Consider the following 15,841-nt stretch of genomic DNA (forward strand, 5'->3'; position numbering starts at 1 on the left):
CGGCCTCCACCCTCCTCTCCCCAGGTAAGGCGGCTCCCGGGGGTTGGCCTGATGAACCGGAGGAAAGGAGCCCCTTGACACTGGCCACAGCTGTAGATCCGGCCACTGGTCTTTGCCTGCCTCTCACTGGTGTCTTTATGAAGCTCTTCCAGGCTCCCAGACTCGTTCTGACCCTGAGCTCGGCCCTGTCCCAAGCCCTGCTGCCCTCCAGCCACCACTGCCATCGCCAGCCCCTTCCTGTATCAAGGTAGGTGGGTCCTGCCTCCACCCAGAGGTTTGAGACAAGCGATGAGAAGGCAGCCCTTGGTACCCTGGGGAGCCCCAGCCAGCCCAGCAGGGGTGGGCTAGGCAGAGGGGAGGAGGCGGGACCTCGCCTGATCTGGGGTCTCTTCCCACAGCGGAGGCCAGAGAGCCCAGCGTCCATCCTGCAGGGGGCCCACTCCTCTTTCTGCTGGCCCCTCCGAGAGATTTGCCAGGGCACCCACGACTTCTCAGAGGAGCTGAAGATCGGGGAGGGCGGCTTTGGGTGTGTGTACCGGGCTGTGATGAGGAACACGGTATATGCTGTGAAGAGGCTAAAGGAGGTGTGTGTAGCGTCCAGGCAAAGGCTCTGGAAGGCTGTTAGCCGACCCTCACTTTTCTGGTCCTCCCCCCACTACCCCACACAGCTCCTTCAGCCCTCTGATTTCCCAGTCCAAGGCCCCCGCCCCTTGCTTGTTCTGGGCCCAAAACAGGAGGCAGACCTGGAGTGGACCACGGTGAAGCAGAGCTTTCGGACCGAAGTGGAGCAGCTGTCACGGTGAGCCGCCTGTGGTGTCCCTCCTGGTGCGGGCAGCGGGAGAGGCCCGCCAGGACCGTGTGTCACGCACCTGGCTCCCTTGGTCTCCCAAAGCCTGCCAGGCTCAGGCTAGCTGAGGAAACGGCAGGGACTGTCCCCACGATGGTCAGATGGAAGGCGTGGTGGATGCTGGGGGCCAAAGTGCTCAGACCCCACTTTTCCAAGCAGATTTCGTCACCCAAACATCGTGGACTTTGCTGGCTACTGTGCTCAGAGTGGCTTCTACTGCCTTGTCTATGGCTTCCTGCCCAACGGCTCCCTGGAAGACCACCTCCATGTCCAGGTAGCCTTACCTAGGCTGGCACCCGGGCAGAGCGGGACACGGGGCCTGGGCTCTCGGCCTCTGCGAGCGGGGCCCCTCCCTGCTGCGCCCGCATGCCCAGAAGCCTGGCTCGTGGTGCCTCTGAAAGGGGGTTCTGGACTCGGAGTAGCTTGACTCGGGCTTCTCCCCTTTGCAAACAGGGTAGCGGAAGGGTCATGTCAGCATTGCCCTGAGGGAAGGAGGCGATAGACAGCACCGGGGCCCCATCTAGGGAGGCACCCACAAGACGCAAGGGCTAACCGAACGCAGGGCAGGGGCACCTTTAACCTCACGCTGAAGGACTCAGGATAAGCGTGCTGTGTGCGGGGAGGCGGGGAAAGAGCCTCCGACGACATCCTGATCACCCCAGAGCCAGGACTGCCAGAGCCTGCGGGGGGGTCCCCAGGGCATGATCCCAGCCCCGTGCGCTGTGCAGAGAGAGCACCGCAGGAGCTTAGTCGCCACCCTCCTCTGAAGTAGTTCATGGAGACTTTGCTCCTCGTTTTCCAGAAGGGGAAGCTGAGGCCCAGAGAGTCAACTGCTCGTCCAGGTCCCTTGGTGACAGGTGGAGGGAAGGACAGGGGTCAAAGAACAGTGGCCCGCAGCCTCCCCTCTGCCCCTTTGCTCCTTCTGCCCTTCCAGACCCAGACCTGGCCCCCTCTCTCCTGGCCTCAGCGACTGGACATCCTTCTGGGCACGGCCCGGGCAATTCAGTTTTTACATCAAGACAGCCCCAGCCTCATCCACGGAGATGTCAAGAGGTGAGGAGGGGACACAGCCAGGCCCCCCGGGGCCTCTCAGAGTGGCAGGAACATAGTCTACGGCAAGGGGTCACGCTCCCAAACCTTCCGCTGGCAGGGAGCCGTGGTGCCTGCTCGCCACGGCCCACTGTCTGGGCCCAAGAAGCCTTGCCCTGAGCGCCCCCCATGAGAGTGGGCCTACCCTCTCCCGCTCGAGACTCAGGTCGGGGATGTCAGGGCTGGGGGCTCTGGGTCACTGAGTACCCGCTGTGGGACAGGTGTGGAAGCAGAGGCCAGCGACGGGCCCCACCGATGAACAGGGGCTGAACCGTGTGAGGGTGCTCTGGGGGCCACGCGCTCGGAGCCCCAGGTGGCTGGAACGCTCAGGCGCACCAGCCACTGTCTGCAGTCTGATTTTGTCAGGACCAGGCAGGTGGGGGGTGGGTCACGGAGTGGGCCAGGGCCAAGGCCGGGCCCACACCACTCTCTTCCCTCCCGAAGTTCCAACGTCCTTCTGGATGAGAGACTGATGCCCAAACTGGGAGACTTTGGCCTGGCCCGTCTCAGCCGGTTTGCAGGCGCCAACCCCGGCCGGAGCAGCACTGTGGCCCAGACTCGGACTGTGCGTGGCACCCTGGCGTACCTGCCCGAGGAGTACATCAAGACGGGGAGGCTGGCTGTGGAGACCGACACCTTCAGTTTCGGCGTGGTGAGCCGCTGGGCCCTCTGATGAAGCTTCGGCTCCAGGGCCCTGCCCTCCCCGGCGCGGGCCACTTCCTCGGTCCCGCACCTCGTTTCACGTTTGTAGTTTTGAATTCTTTTGTTTCAAGTGGGCCCTCCAAACCGCCAGAGCTTTAGTCCCACGGCTGCGGCTCTGTCCCTGCTGAGAGTCGGTCCTCGTGTGCCTGTCTGAGGGACGTGCCCCTGTCAGCCCCGGTCCACGCCCAGCAGCCCCTCTTTGGACAGGGCCTCCCCATCCACTGTGCACCCCCCCCCCCCAGTGGGCCTGCCTGCCTCGCCCTCCAGCCTGTCCTCTCTCCAGGTGGTGCTGGAGACCCTGGCCGGCCAGAGGGCTGTGAGGATGCATGGTGCCCAGACCAAGTATCTGGTGAGCCTCCCGAGGCAGGGCAGGGAGGAAGGTGGGCCGGGAGGGAGACAGTGAGGCCGGGAGGTGCTGCTGTGGGCGACAGACAGGCATAGACCTGGAGGGCGGAATGATCTGGAACGCAGTGCCCCACGGGAGCCAGCCTCTGCCGCTGCTGACTCATCCTTGAAAATAGGCAGGGCCCCAGACGGCTTCATTTACCTTGCCGAGGAGAAACCTGTCTGTCCTCTTGGATGCTGTGGGCCTTTCCAGACCCCGCCTGGGCTGGGGGCGGGCGAGGAGGGTGCCAGCCACAGTGGAGAACAGAACAGGGTGGGCGCGTGGGGACGGGAGAGGCTGTGGCAGAGAATGCGGCCGCCTCTGAGAAGCCCTCCCGGGTGCTGTGGAGCAGGTCCAAGCTGCCCGGGGCCTGACCTGGAGCCAGGAGCCCAGCTCCTCGCCAGGCCCGTCTGCGTTCGGTCCGCGCTCGGTTGGCGCGTGTGCTTCACGCTTTACAAGCTGCTGTGTTTCCTGGCCTTCCGCCCCGGGCTTGGGGCTATTTCTGTCCGTTGCCGGGTCTTGGTGGGTCTGTGCCAGAGCCAGGCAGCCAAACAGGAGACCTCCTCCACGTGGGCCGCTCCGCCCGCCCGGCGTCAGCACCGCCTGGGAGCAGCGCACCACACCCCTCAGCCCTGACCCCCTGGTTCTCTGTGCCACAGCCAAAGCGAGTTTTCGTAACCGTGAGGAGGCTGTGGAAGCCCCCTCACCTGCCCGCCAGCAGCCCTCTCTCTGTCCCCCCAGACTCGGGCCGGCTCCCCAATGCCTGCCCCAGGGCCTTTGTAAGAGCCTTTCCCTCTGCCTGAAAGGCCAACCCCCCCGCCCCAAGCCCAGTCTTTCCTGCCAGTCCCTCCCCTCTCAGAACTCAAGGTGGCCTCTGGTCCTGTTCCCAGCCCTCTCGGCTCCGCCCTCTCCGGCTAGTTCATCCCTTTAGATCCCCGCTGAAGTGTCACTTGCTTGGGCCTCCCTGCCGCAGTTTCCATTGGTTAAGAGGCATGTCGGCGCCTCTCCCCTCCCAGGAAGTCAGCTCTGTGAAAGCGGGCCCGGGTGCTGTGTGTGTAGCTGGATCCCTGGGGCCTGGGGCACCAGCGACGAGGGTCTGGGGGTCGCAGCAGAAGGCATGGCCCCCGGTGACCACACTCACGTTACGTGTCCCGCAGAAAGACCTGGTTGAAGAGGAAGCCGAGGAGGCTGGTTTGGCCCTGAAAAGCACCCAGACCACACTCCAAGCAGGTCTGGCTGCAGACGCCTGGGCCGCCCCGATCGCCACCCAGATCTACAAGAAGCACGTGGACCCCAGGCCTGGGCCGTGCCCGCCAGAGCTGGGCCTGGCCCTGGGCCAGCTGGCTTGCTGCTGCCTGCACCGCCGGGCCAAGAGGAGACCCCCCATGACCCAGGTAGGCCTGTGAGGCAGGGGGAAGGGAAGCAGCTGAGATGCCAGCCACCCGTGGGAGACCGTGGCCTGCTGGAAATGCCACATTCCTGGCACTGCCGTGTAGGGAGCCAGACACAGCCCCTCGCAGCCCTCTTTCTGGGGGAAGTCTCCAAATGTGCCTTGCCTGCCTGTGCTTCTGCTAGGAGTGGCCGGAGCTCCACTGAACCCCGCCTGGTACACAGAGGGAGGCGAGAGGCTTTTGCTGCGCCCCCTTCTGGCTGTGCTGCGCCACTGCACCTACCTTTTTGAGTCCCCTCCCCATCACCCACCTGTCTCTGAGAAAAGGAAGAAGCCCCATTCGAGGGCACCAGGGCAGCGAGGTTCGCTTCCTAGAAGACAGAGAGAAGCCATTCTAAGTCCTTAGCTTTGGTGGCTACAACTCTCTTCTTCATCCCTGACCCGGAGCCGCTGTGCAGTTTGACCACCTTCTGTGAGGACCACTCGCCCTGAGAGCCCCTCTCCCTCCTCGCAGGTGTACCAGAAGCTGGAGACGCTGCAGGCAGCAGTGGCAGGGCCGTCTCTGGAGCCAGAGGCCGCCAGCCGCAGCCCCCCTTCCCCTCAGGAGAACTCCTACGTGTCCACCGCTGGCAGTACCCTGAGCGGTGCCAGCCCATGGCAGCCCCTGGCGGCGCCCTCGGGAGCCCTGGCCCAGGCTACAGAGCGGCTGCCGAAAGGCGCCAACCAGCCCGTGGAGAGCGACGAGAGCATGTCCGGCCTATCTGCTGCCCTGCATTCCTGGCACCTGACCCCGAGCTGCCCCCCGGGCCCAGCCCGGCCAGGCAGCCCTGGCCCAGGGGCCGCCGTGCGGGCGCCAGCACCCCTCGGACAGGCTGACTGTACTCAAGGGGATGCCACCAGACAGTCGAGCTGGGGGAGCAGCCCGGGGCTCCAGCCCACAGCTGTGGAAGGTACCTGGGGACACGGGCCCAGAAGAGGGACCAGCGGCCTCCTTTGGTGGCAGTTCCCATCTTCCCCACCCCCGGCCTTCTGGGAGGAGAGAACTGGGTGGGGCCTGCCGTTAAGCTCCCTGTGTCCTTAGCAAGTTCCAGGCCACTGTCTCGGGGAGGCCCCCCACCCGGCCTTGGAAAGGCCCACAGAGGACGGCCCCGTGCCATCTCGTCTCCCCAGACCGCGGCCTCAGCCGGCTGAGGAGAGGCCAGGACCTTGCTCCCCGAAAGCTGGGGGCAAGGAAGGCCCAGTCCGGGACCCGGCTCCAGGCCCAGCAGCTAGCCAGGGCCCTAGCACGGCCCCTTCCAGGCCCCCGCTCTCAGAGCGCCGAGGGCCTCTGTCCTTCCGAAGGGCAGGGAGCTGGGCTGGGGACCGGGAAGGCTCATGGGGCCAGAAGTGTCAGCAGGGAGTTCCAGGGCCATCGGCCCCTGTGGCTCAGTGGGCCCTCTCTCCACGCCAGGACCGCTCCTGGGCGGCTCCATGTCGTCACTACCCCCCCAGATTGTCATCAACCCGGCGCGACGGAAGATGCTGCAGAAGCTGGCCTTGTATGAGGATGGGGTCCTAGACAGCCTGCAGCTGCTGTCATCTAGCTCCCTCCCAGGTACCCCAGGACTGTGCTCTGCGGCCGGGCGGCTGGCCTCTGGGCCACTCGGAGCCTTCGTTCTGCTGGGGCCCAGATGGGGCCCCCGCTCCCCGAGCCCGTCACCCCCTCGAACGGCGACCAGGAGGCCGGCCGGCCCCCACGCCTCCTTTGGGACATCGTGTATTCTGGGTACAGCCCTGTCCCGGCTCGCTCTCCTCCTCCTGACGACACGCACCTTCCCTTAGCCTGGGGGTGCCAGCAGCCCCCGTGCTCCCAGAACACAGGCAGCCCCCACAGCTACGTTCCGTTCCAGAGAGCGCCCCGGGAGCAAGGGGGAAGCGCAGCCCAGCCCTCGAGTGCCTCCCCCTGTTTGCTAACCGACTGGCGTTTCTTCCCCCCTCTGCAGACTTGGGCCTGGAGCACCGGGACAGGCAGGGGCCCGAAGAGAGTGATGAGTTTCAGAGCTGAACTGCCGCCTGTTCAGATCCCTAAACCCAGAAGTCAAAGTTCTCACGGTTGGAAGTTCTCACAGCTCGCGAACCCTCGGCAGCCTTGGGGGCTCCGTCCTCACGGAGGAGGGCAGGTGGTGGCCCTGCTGCTCTTGGGGCGTGGGCACAGGCAGGGCTCAGGGCCCCCCGGGCCGGCTGCGGCCGGCTGTCAGTAGGGCGGGACATCTCAACAGCGTGCCTTGAGGCCAGCGTTCGCGGGAGAGGAAAGCCGATGTCGTTGGAGGGGCCGGTGGCGGGGAGGAGGGCAGGTCTGAAGGCTGCTGGCCACACAGGCCAAGGAGGAGAGGTGAGTGGTCCAGTGGAACCAGCGGGGCGCCAGCTCCCCTGAGAGTTGGGCGGGGCCTCTGCAGCCCAGGCCTACAGCAGCAGCCCTTAGCCCTTCTTTTCCGACCTTGCTGAAGCCCTGGGGAAAAGCAGCCACTCTGATGATGGGAACCGATGAGGCCGGGGCCCTCCCAGCTGCTTGTAGCTGGGAAGGGGAAAGTGAGCTGTGGCTGTCCCGTGGTTCAGTCCACTAGCTAGAAGCGGGAGTTCTGAGAGGCCCCAGCGAGTACAGCAGCGCCTCCCGTCAGGCCAGCGTCCGCAGGCTTCCCCAGGGAGCCGGGAGCCAGCCTAACAGGCCACCGAGCCAGGTCGGGCTCCAGAGGCCACAGGCTCAGCCTCAGGCCCGGGCACTGCTTGTGACAGAGGGGCCACTACCCCAGGTTTGGCTAGGCCCAAGCCTTGTGTTACCCAGACAGTGAGAAGCCCCAAGACAGCAGGAGGTTGGCAGCAAGACGGAGAGGAAGGAAAATGAAAATGGGACTCACGTTTGTAGAAGCGAGTCAGCGTTGGTGTAGCTGAGCGTCTCTGAAAGTCGCCCAGGGCTGTGGCACAGGCTTCCAGTGATTTTGTGTCTGCGACCGTGAGTCACACTACATGCCCCACGAAGCTGGGCACTGGTGAAGTCCAAGTTGTCCTGGAGTAATAAATACATACACTTTGATCGCTGGCCGTACTTGTAGGCTTTGTGGCCCTGAAAGCCTTGAGCTCTTCCAGTGCTTCTCATCTCGGTGTTCTTGACTGTCCAAACCCAGACCCTAGCCTCCCACCCCCAGGTCCTCTGGAGGTTCTTGTTCCCATTCCCGTTAAGCCACCACGCTGGCGGCAGATCCCCAACACTACGACCCAGCAGTACTTTCACAGGTTGTTAAGTCTTCCCTATTTTATGGATTTTGACGCTATTGTAAATGGTATTTTTATTTCGTTTTCTAGTTGATCATTGACAGTGTATAGAAACACAACTGAGTTTTGTATATTGGCTTTGCATTCTGTGGCCTTGGCTCTAACTCACACCTTAGCTCTAGTTTTTTGGTGAATACCTTGGGATAGTTTATGCACACAGTCGTTTCATCTGCAAATAAAGACAGTCTCACCTCTTCCTTTCCGTCTGTATGCCTTTCAGTTCTTTTTCTTTTCTAATTAATTAGTTAATTAATTAATTTGGCTGTACCGCGCAGCTTGCGGGATCGTGGTTCCCTGACCGGGGATCGAACCTGGGCCCATGGCAGTGCAAGCGCGGAGTCCTAACCACTGGACTGCCAGGGAATTCCCTCATTTATTTTTCTTGCCTTGTTAACACTTGGCTAGGGCCTCTGGTTAAACGTTGAATAGAAGCGGTGAAAGTGGACATCCTTGCCTTGTTGTCAATGTTAGGGGGCAAAGTGTCGGCTTTTCACCATTAAGTATGATGCTACCTATAGGATTGTCAGAGATGTACTTTGTCAATGTGGTAAACCCCATAAATTGATTTTCCAATATTAAACCAACTTTGTATTCCTTAGATAAAAACAGCACTCGGTCATGATGTGTTATCCTTTTATATATTGCTGAATTCCATTTGCTAATATCTCTTGAGAATTTTTGCATCTGTGTTCATGAGGGGTATTGATCTGTAGTTGTCTGGTAATATCTTTATCTGGTTTTGGTGTCAGGGACTCATAAAATAAGTTGGAAAGTGTCTCCTTCTCCTCCCGTGTTCTTAAAGGGCTTGTGTATCCTTCGTGTTACTTCTTTTTTTTTTTTTTTTTTCTTCAATATTTATTTATTTGGTTGCTCCGAGTCTTAGTTGCAGCAGGCAGGCTCCTTAGTTGTGGAATGCATGTGGGATCTAGTTCCCTGACCAGAGATCGAATCCGGGCCCCCTGCATTGGGAGTTCAGAGTCTTAGCCACCGCGCCACCAGGGAAGTCCCCAGTGTTACTTCTTTAAATGTTTGATGGATTCACCAGTGAAGTCATCTGCACCTGGAGTTTTCTTTGTGGGAAGGTTTTTCATTATAAGTTCAATTTCTTTAATTAGATATGAGGCCCTTCAGATTTTGTTTCTTCGTGGGTCAGTTTTCATAACTTGTGTCTTTCAAGGAATTTGCCCATTTCGTCTCAGTTGGTATAAACTTAATAATCCCCCCTTACCCTTTTATGTCTGTAGGATCTATAGCAATAGCCCCTCTTTCATCCCCAGTATTGGTAATTTTTGTCTTTCCTTCTTTTTGATCAGCTTGAATAGAGGCTTATCAATTTTATCGATCATTTCAAAGAAGCAAGTTTGGTTTCACTGATTTTTCTCCATTGTTTGCCCGTTTTCTGTTTTCTTGATTTTCCACTCTTTATCATTTCCTTTCTTTTACTTGTTTTGGAGTAATAAATCTTATTTTGCTCATCTTTTTTCAGCTTCTTAAAGCATAACCTTAAATCACTGATTTTAAACCTTGCTTTTTCTGACATAAGCATTTAAAGCTATAAATTTCCTTTGAGGACACCTTTAGCTGCGTTCTACTCATTTGGATAAGTTCTCTTTTCATTATCGTTCAGTTTATAATGTTTTCTCATTTTCCTTGTGATTATTTCTTTAACCGATATCTTACTTAGAAGTGTATTTAGTTTCCAGGTATTTGAGAATCTTGCAGACATCTTTTCGTTATGTGTTTTTAATTCTGTCGTGCTCAGAAAATTTACTCCATAGAGCTGCATTTCTTCTACGATTGTCGAGACTTGTTTTATGGCTTAACCTATGGTTTAGCTTGGTGAATGTTCCATGTGTATTTGCAAAGGGTATATATTCCGCAGTTGGGTGGAGTGTTCTGTAAACGTCAGTTAGGTCAAGGCGGTAGACAGTGTTCGAGTGTCTGGCGGACTGAGAGAAAAGGCCTGCAGTCTCCAGCTGTAATTGTGAATTTGCCTTTCTCCTTTCAGTTCTGTCAGATTTTGCTGCATGTATTTTGAAGCTATCATTGGGTGCATACACATTTAGGATTGTTGTGTTCTTGATAAATTGGCCCTTTTATCATCATTTAATGCCCCTGTTTATCTCCGATAATGTTCTTTCTTTTGACGCCTGCTTTATCTGGTATGAATATGAGTGGCTACTCCCAACTTCCTTATGCCTAATTTGTTCCGTGGTATAACTTTTTCGGTTCTGTTCTTTTAACCTCCCTGTGTCTTTGTATTTAAAGTGCAGTTATAGACGCATATGGTTTGGTGTGACTTTTTGTTTTGTTTTGTTTTTTGTCTGTTTGTTTCTTTTTCAGTCTTACTTTTTTTTTTTTTAGAATCAATTTTATTTATTTGTTTGTTTTGGGTTGTGTTGGGTCTTCGTTGCTGCACGCAGGCTTTCTCTAGTTGTGGCGAGCGGGGGCCACTCTACTTTGCGGTGCGTGGGCTTCTCCTTGCGGTGGCTTCTCTTGTTGCAGAGCACCGACTCTAGGCGCACGGGCTTCAGTAGTTGTAGCACGCGGGCTCAGTAGTTGTGGCTCGCGGGCTCCAGAGCACAGGCTCAGTAGTTGTGGCACACGGGCCTAGTTGCTCTGCAGCATGTGAGATCTTCCCACACCAGGGCTTGAACCCGTGTCCCCTGCATAGGCAAGCAGATTCTTAACCACTGCGCCACCAGGGAAGTCCCTCAGTCTTACTTTTTTAACCCCTCTCATAATCTCTGCCTTTTAATTGGTCTGTTTAATCCATTCACACGTGATGGTTAGGTTTAAGTCTATCATCTTGCTATTTATTTTCTATTTGTCCCATCTGTTCTTTGTTCCTTTTCTCCTCTATCCCTGGTTTCTTTGGATTAATCAAATATTTCTGGCGTTCTGTTTTTTCTCTGCTGTTGGTTGGTTTGTTAGCTCTGATAACTGAGGCCACTGGTTCTGCTCGGGAGCCCCCTCCTCCTGCACCATATTCTGGAAAGTACCTCCAGGCAGAGATGCAGGCTGCTCGGAGCCGTCTCCACATTTGTCTTCCTCCTGATGACAGTCGCGCGCTGCCTGTTGGCCGATATCTGAAAATAGTTGTTTCAAATACTTTGACTGGTTTCCTAGTTGTTCACGCCGAGAGGGCTATTCTGGCCAGAAGCAGAACTTTCCCCTCTTTTCTGAGGAATTCTTCAATCCTGAGATCACCCCATCTTTCTCCTGCAGGATCCCTCTCCTCCTCCCTCCTGGATCTGCTTTCATCAGCTCACTGACTTTGTATAGCTGTAAACAGCCAGGTGCCAGCCACTGCTGAGATCTAAGTCGGTACCAGTTATCTGTTGTTCCAAACCACCTCGAAGCTGAGGGGCTAAAACGATGACATGAACTTTGCCTGTGAACTTGCAACCTGGGCGGGGCTCCGATGGGACAACTCAGTGTCAGCCGGAGTGACCAGAAGGCTGGTTGCTGGGACCATCCGGAGGCTCCCACGCGTGTCTGGTGGTTAGCCAGGGACCCTGCTGGGACTAGGACACCTACACATACCTCTTCCTTGTGGCCGTGTGGCTTCTTTCCAGCGCGGGGCTGGCTTCTAAGACCGAACCTCTTGAGACAGCCTGCTGGAGGCTGTGTCACCTTTCATGGTCTGCTTTCTGCTGCACCCTTGAGGGGAAAGGAATGACAGTCCACCTTTTGATGGGAGGAGCGTCAAGATTCATGGACGGGTTGAAAAGCAGCCCAAGGGCATTTCCGTCACCCTGCAAAGGTCCCTCGTGCGAGAGGAGCGCTAGGCTGGCTTCAAACACGTAGACGAGTCTGCTGTGTTCTTGAACCTCGCGTAAACGGAACCGTGTAGCACGGGCCCTTTCGTGCCCAGCTCCTTTCACTCGGCCCGTAGTTTTGAGATGCAGCCGTGCTATTGCGAGCAGCAGTAGCTGACGGGCTTTCACGCCCGAGGGGTGTTCTGTTGTAGAAACAGACCGCGTTTCGTCCCTTCTCCCCTTCACGGACGTCTGGGTTGTTTTCAGTTTGGTGCTGGTATAAATAAAGCTTCCCTGGACATTTTCCTGCATGTCTTGGTTACGGATGCCCCCCTTCCTCTTGGATGTTACATCCGTTAGGGTTTAGGCCGAGAGGCAGAGCGACTATTGGTAAGAGAAGAATCGTTACAGATACGGTTAGACCCTGCAAATCTCCACGAGGCTGTGGCTTCTGCCTCTGGCGCTGGGTCTCAGGTCAGCAGCCCTGGCCTCTGGAAGGGAGAGACAGCCGTTCGTGGGAGAGCAAACCCAAATGGAGCCTGCGTCTTTCTCGCTGTATCCAAGTGCTGGCGATGCAGGTGGCCTACAGACAAGCGGGCACCCCACAGCACAAAGTCACGCGCGCAGCTGGCCTGGAATTTGGACCCGTGGGAGGTGCTGCTGGGGCTTGCTGCCCCCCAGCTGCCAGATCCCATGCAGATTTCTCCTGCGGCCAACGCTGACCTGGGACCACACGGCGAGCGGGACTCTGGGAAACGTTGTTTCGGTTCAGCTAGAGTGACGCGGGAGCAGAGTAGCCCAAGCATAGTACTCGGGGCAGGACTTCTGGGTCACGCGGGATGCGCGCGGTCGGTTTTAGCAGGTTCCTAACAGACGTTTTCCCGAGTGGCTGTGCCAGTTTGCCCCCTTCCCCAGCACTTGGTGTTCTCAGCACGTTTTCACTGGAATCATTCTGACAGGGGTTAGACTCGTGGTTTGAGTTCGCATTTCCCCGACGACTCACGATGAACGTGAGTTCGTTGGCTTATTGGCCATCTGGAGGTCGTCTCCTGGGAAAGGCACATTGGGGGATGAGGCCCTTGTCCTCGCTGATGTGCGGTGCTTCGGTGTCCGTTCAGAGGATTGGTCTTGGCCACTCTGGAGTTCACCTGTTCACTCTCTTAATGACGTCTTTGATTAACAGTTCTTAATTTTAGTGAAGTTCAACATGTTGGTCTTTTCTGTTTGGGTTACTGCTTTCTGTGCTCTGTTCAGGGCCATGAGGATATTCTCCTTAGACTTCTAGACACTTCATTGCTTTACGTCTCCTATTTAGGTCCACGCTATATCTCAAATTGATTTTTGTCTCTGCCTCAGGCTGTCCTTTTTTCCCACATGGACATCCAGTCTGTCCCACACCAGTTAGGATAAAGACCATCCTTCCCCACTGAATCAAAGTGGGGACTCTGCCACCAATCTGCTAGCCAGATGTGACCTCTGTTCCATGACACCAGGCTCTCTGGTGTCCCTCTACCAGCACCACCCCAGCTCCATCGCTGCAGCCTTAGAGGAAGTGTCAATTGCTGTGAGTGGTGAGCCCTCGGGTTTGTTCTTCCAGATTGTCGTAGTTTTTCTGGGCCCTTTGCACTTCCATACAAATTGTAGAGCAGTTGGAACTCTCCTCCACTGCCGGTGGGAATGTAAAATGGGTCAGCCACTTTGGAAAATGGTGTGGCAGTGTCTTAAAACGTTATCATCCACGTATACCATGATACAGCTCTTCCCCCGCCAACATCGATCTGAGAGAAACGAATTCTATGTCCACACAAAAACCTGTTCACGAGTGCTCACAGCTGCTCTAGTCACAACAGCCAGACAGTGGAAGCAATCCAAACGGCCATCAGGTGACGGGATAAACAAATTGTGTGTTCACACAACAGAAGAAAACTTAGCAATGAAAAGGAACAAACTGTTGGACTCAGAATAGCTACAGAGTGAAAGGATCACGCACACTGGATGAATCCATTTATATACAATTCTAGGAAATGCAAACTTCTCTCTCCTGACAGAGGCTGATAGGCGGCTGCCTAGGGCTGGGCGGGAGGGAAGGGTCACCAGGAGCGAGAGGAAACTTTCGGAGGTCATGGATGTGGCCATTCTCTCAATTGTGGTGACGGTTTCACAGATAGAACTTTCAAGGACTAGGCTTTAAACTACGTGCAGTTGATTTTATGTCAATTTTACCTCGGTATAGCTGTTTCTTCAAAATACAACGTGACTCTTTTAAGCAACATATTGTCGGGGGGGGGGGGGTTTTCCATTTAATCCAGCCTGGCAATCATTGTTTATTCATTGGCATTTTAACGTAATTGCCCATATGGTTGTGTGTGTATTTGTTGTGGTAAAATACACACGACATAGTATTTATCGTGTGAACCATTTGGATCCGATTCAGTTGCGCTGGATACATTCACAGTGTTGTGTAACCATCACCACTAGCGAAACCCCCAAACTTTTTCATCATCTCCAGCATAAACCCTGTGCCCACTAACCAGTGACGCCCCATTCTCCCTCCTGAGATGGCCGTGTTGTCCCATCTGCTCTTTGTTCCTTCCTTTTTCCTTTCTCACCTTCTTTCAGTGTCACTTGTGTCATCCTTCTTGGGTCCCCCTTGCCCTGGTGCTGCTGTCTTCACGTCGGCGTGGTTTGACTAATGCTGTGTTTACCTCGTAGAGTCCCCTTCTAACACTCTGCATGCCTTCCCGCAGCTCTGGTCTTCCACCCTGGATCCCTCCTTCCCTCCCTTGCTTTCTTTCTCAGATGATTTCATCTCTTGACCGAAAATAAGGTCAAGAAAATAATCGGAGGATAGCATCACCATAGGAGGCATTAACGAGCATGACCCATCCTCAGATGTTTTCTGACCTTGACTACTGCAAACCACCAAAACCCCTCTATGGATCCCATGGCCTAGACCTCAGTACCTTTGGAATAACACTTCATTTTAAAAATTTTTTTATAAATTTATTTCTTTTATTTATTTTTGGCCGCATTGGGTCATTGTTGCAGCGCGCGGGCGTTCTCTAGTTGCGGCGAGCGGGGGCTACTCTTCGTTGCGGTGCGCGGGCTTCTCGTTGCGGTGGCTTCTCTTGTTGCGGAGCACGGGCTCTAGGCGCGCGGGCTTCAGTAGTTGTGGTTCGCGGGCTCTAGAGCGCAGGCTCAGCAGTTGTGGCGCGCGGGCTGTGGGCTCTTCCCGGACCAGGGCTCGAACCCGTGTCCCCTGCACTGGCAGGCGGATTCTTAACCACTGCGCCACCAGCAAAGTCCCGAGACCACACTTTGTTTATCCATTCTTCCATAGATGGAAATGTGGGTTGTTTCCACTTCGGGGCTGCTATGAAGAGTGCCGCTATGAACGTTTGCGTATAAGTTTTCCCGTGGCTGTGTTTCATTTCTCTGGGAGCGGAGTTGCTAGGTGATACGGTAACGTATGTGTAACATTTTGCTGCCCCATTTTACAGCCACACCGGCAACCTGTGGGGGCTCTAATTTGTCCACGTCGTCAGCAGCGCCACGTGATCGTCTGTCCTTTCAGTGACGGCCGCTCTAGTAGGTGTGAAGTGCATTGAAGTTTGGGTTTCTACTTCCTTAGTGACTAATGACATTTAACGTCCTTTCACGGGCAGGGTCGTTTTCCTTCAGCCTGAAGAACCACCTGCAATACTTCTTACAGGACAGGTAGGCTGGCGTTGAGTTGCCCCAACGTTTGCCCGAACTGTATCCATTTTGCCTTCACCTTTAAAGGCTATTTTGCTCGGTATAGAACTCCAGGTTGGCAGTTTTTCTCTTTCAGCACTTTTAACTATATTATCCCATCACCCTTCATTGTTTCCGTTGAAAAGCCATCATCAGTCTTACCACAGTGCCTCCGCAGTCGATGTGTTCTTTCCCTCCAGGTGCTTTCGGTACTTCTTCTCTGTCCTGGATGTTCAACGGTCTGACTTTGTGACGTGCTTCGTGCCTAGCTGTGATTTTCTTGGCGTCTGTGTTGCTTAATGTTTGTAACCTCCTTGAACCTGGGGTTTGGTGTCTTTCTGTCACTTTTGGAAAATTCCCGGCCACCATCTCTTCAAATATGTTGCTTCTGTCCTCTTTCCTCTGCTGCTTGAGAACCAGCCAGGGTGACTCTCGCATGCACCCTCATCTCAAGGACTGCAGCCCCTCAAGTCAGGCCTTTGCTGCCCGCTTGTCCTCTGGTGCCGTCAAATGGTTCTTTAAAAATATACATTTAGGGCTTCCCTGGTGGCGCAGTGGTTGAGAGTCCGCCTGCCGATGCAGGGGATGCGGGTTCGTGCCCCGGTCCTGGAAGATCCCACATG

At 55.7% G+C, this 15,841-nt stretch overlaps 1 protein-coding gene across 1 annotated transcript; it reads left to right on the forward strand.

The window, feature by feature from the left end:
- Nucleotides 1-5: 5 nt before the first annotated feature.
- On the forward strand, nucleotides 6-7,920 carry IRAK1 (interleukin 1 receptor associated kinase 1; the record flags this gene model as incomplete). The annotated part of the gene is made up of 12 exons (XM_024755730.1): nucleotides 6-24; nucleotides 144-247; nucleotides 399-584; nucleotides 735-799; nucleotides 1,007-1,121; nucleotides 1,782-1,900; nucleotides 2,381-2,588; nucleotides 2,922-2,987; nucleotides 4,181-4,417; nucleotides 4,928-5,363; nucleotides 5,864-6,007; nucleotides 6,396-7,920. Coding segments are annotated over 12 exons (1,761 nt in total), but the record flags the coding sequence as incomplete, so codon positions are not given.
- Between the last annotated feature and the right edge of the window lie 7,921 nt (nucleotides 7,921-15,841).

Source organism: Neophocaena asiaeorientalis, unplaced genomic scaffold, assembly GCF_003031525.2.
Source record: "Neophocaena asiaeorientalis asiaeorientalis breed wild unplaced genomic scaffold, Neophocaena_asiaeorientalis_V1.1 scaffold843, whole genome shotgun sequence".
In the NCBI taxonomy this organism is placed as follows: domain Eukaryota; kingdom Metazoa; phylum Chordata; class Mammalia; order Artiodactyla; family Phocoenidae; genus Neophocaena; species Neophocaena asiaeorientalis.